Genomic DNA, 2,191 nt, shown 5'->3' with positions numbered 1-2,191 from the left:
TCTGGGGGCAAAGTCGTCCGCGGTCAGGTCCCCCAGGCTCTTGGACTTGGCGGCCACTGGGCAGTCCTGGAGGCTTACCAGGGGGAGGCATTCCCAGGGTGGCCGAGGGGCCAGGGGCTGGGACCGAAGCCTGCAGGAGGCCACAGGTGCCGGGGCTGCAGCCCACAGGTTGGGGTTGGACTTGCTCTTGGTCACGGGGAGCAGGTCTAGCTGGGCGGCCAAGGCCAGGCAGGGCCGCAGGGACAGGCGTCCGGCTGGGGCCCCTGAGAAGCTCTCGCAGCCCAGGCTCCGGCCAGGTAGAGAGAGGTCGATGACTGTGTCGCTGGACGAAAGGCTACAGGACGAGGACGCGCTGTCACTGTGGCTGCCTGGCTCCAGTGGCTGCCATAGTGGGTCTCCGGCGGTGGCGTCCGAGTACCTGGCTGGTGAGGGCCCAGCCAGGGGCTTTCGTCCACCCAGGGGCTCAGAGGGCACCAGCCCCTCAGTCTCGGCCCTTCTGACCACGGGCAGGGGGCCCGGGGCCCGGGGGTGGCCCCTGCTGTCCGTCTGGCTGCTGGGGGTGCCCTCGCACACCCCACTGGGGACCTCGCCATTGCACGCCTGCTGCCTGCTGTCAGGGACCGATTCAGTGTCTCCGTGGCTCCCGGTCCTGAGCTGGAGGAGCCCGGAGGCTCCCCGTGCCACCCCTGGAGTGCTCGGGGCTTTGGCACCGGGTCCCGGGCAGGGGCTGGGCGGGGCAGCCAGCAGAGGTTGGGGGCCGGGGCCCGGAGCTGGCTCCTCGGCGATGGTCTCCAGGCTGCACAGGGAGGAGACCGACCTCTGCGTGGAGAAGGAGCGGGCCTCTGTGGGCAGAGGGGGAGGAGCGAGTCAGGGCCCCGCGCCCATGTGGCTGCCCTGCACCCTGCCCTCCAGCTCCGCTGCTGCTCTGCCACGGGGGCCTCCTGGGGCGGAGGGCGGCATCGGGCGCACGGGGGCCGGGCCCCGTTACCTGGCACTGGGCCGCTCTCAGTTCCTAACTACGGAGGCAGCATGGGGGACAGAGAGAACAGGGTGGTCAGCGTGGGGGTGGGGCTGGTGGACGGACAGACGCACAGCAAGGCTGCAGGGGTGCGGGGGGAGCAGGAGGACGGCTCAGCTTCCACCCCTCCCCCCGGTCTGGGGTCCACCCCCCATGACGGGGTGCTCTGTCACCGGCCCTGGCCAGGGCTTCGGGAGCGGGGCTGCTCAGTGCAATTCAGGCCGTAAATGAGTCCCTGGGGCCGAGGGACACAGGCTCCACTCAGCGCTTTGCAAACTCTGAAGCCCCGACGTCACGGCTCTGAGCACCGTGCACAGGTTTGGGGCAGCGGGGCCGTCCAGCGGGGAACCACTGACTGCGGCCGACATCCCGGAGGACTGCGGTGCGGGGCCAGGGGCCGGGACCCCTGGTGCTGGCCCTGGAGGGAGACCGGGATTGGGGATAGGCGCTGGCCCCGGCCGTCGGGACCAGCCCAGCTGGGCGGGAGGGTGGCAGGGGCACCAGAGCCCGTGTCCACGGCTACGCTCCACGCCGCAGGTGTCAGGGAGCACGGCCTGGCCCCAGCCTCCACCCGGGTGGGGCTCCAGGGTGCCGTGACGGTGGCCAGACCTGCACCCCCATCTCTGGCCCCGGGGGAGTCAGCCGAGGTCAGACGGGAGCTGGGACTGGGGCCCGAGAGGCAAGCCGACAGGGCAGAGGAGAGTGCAGGTGACGGGCACACGAGGCGGTGGTTCCGGACATGGAGGTGCAGCAGGGACCTTGGCCAGGCCATGCCGAGGGGCTGGGACACCACAGGGGATGCGGGGACGGGCGCCTGGTCTTACCAGTGGAGAACACGGGAGATTTACTCCTAATCTCCTCCAGCTTTGGAGCGAACAAGGCATTCATCTCCCTCTGCAGGGCCCCCGCCTGCCTGCGGGCACCCTCGGGCCAGCGGGGGACCACCTCGGGGCTGCCCGGGCTGCTGGAGTCCGAGGACGCGGAGCCGCTGCCGCCCGGACCCTGCCGCCGGGCCCCCGGGCCCTTGGGAGCCCCTCTGCTTCTCCTTGGGGCCGCCAGGGGGGCCCCCAGCAAGTCTGCCTGGGCACGGGGCTGCTGGCTGATGGCCGCCTGCTGGCTGATGGCCGCGTGCCGGCCTTCAGGCCCCGGGCTGGGCGGCCGGCCCCTCTGCAG

At 71.7% G+C, this 2,191-nt stretch overlaps 1 protein-coding gene across 1 annotated transcript in view; it reads right to left on the bottom strand.

Moving 5' to 3' along the window:
• The window catches only part of PLCH2 (phospholipase C eta 2), a 24,537-nt gene that overhangs the window by 453 nt on the left and 21,893 nt on the right, over positions 1-2,191 (bottom strand). Inside the window, exon 22 of the mRNA XM_006903946.2 lies at positions 2-844. Coding sequence (XP_006904008.1) covers positions 2-844 — 843 coding nt within the window. The remainder of the gene's footprint in view (position 1; positions 845-2,191) is intronic.

This window comes from Pteropus alecto, unplaced genomic scaffold, assembly GCF_000325575.1.
Source record: "Pteropus alecto unplaced genomic scaffold, ASM32557v1 scaffold700, whole genome shotgun sequence".
NCBI lineage: Eukaryota > Metazoa > Chordata > Mammalia > Chiroptera > Pteropodidae > Pteropus > Pteropus alecto.
This window is presented reverse-complemented; position numbering and strand designations above follow the sequence as displayed.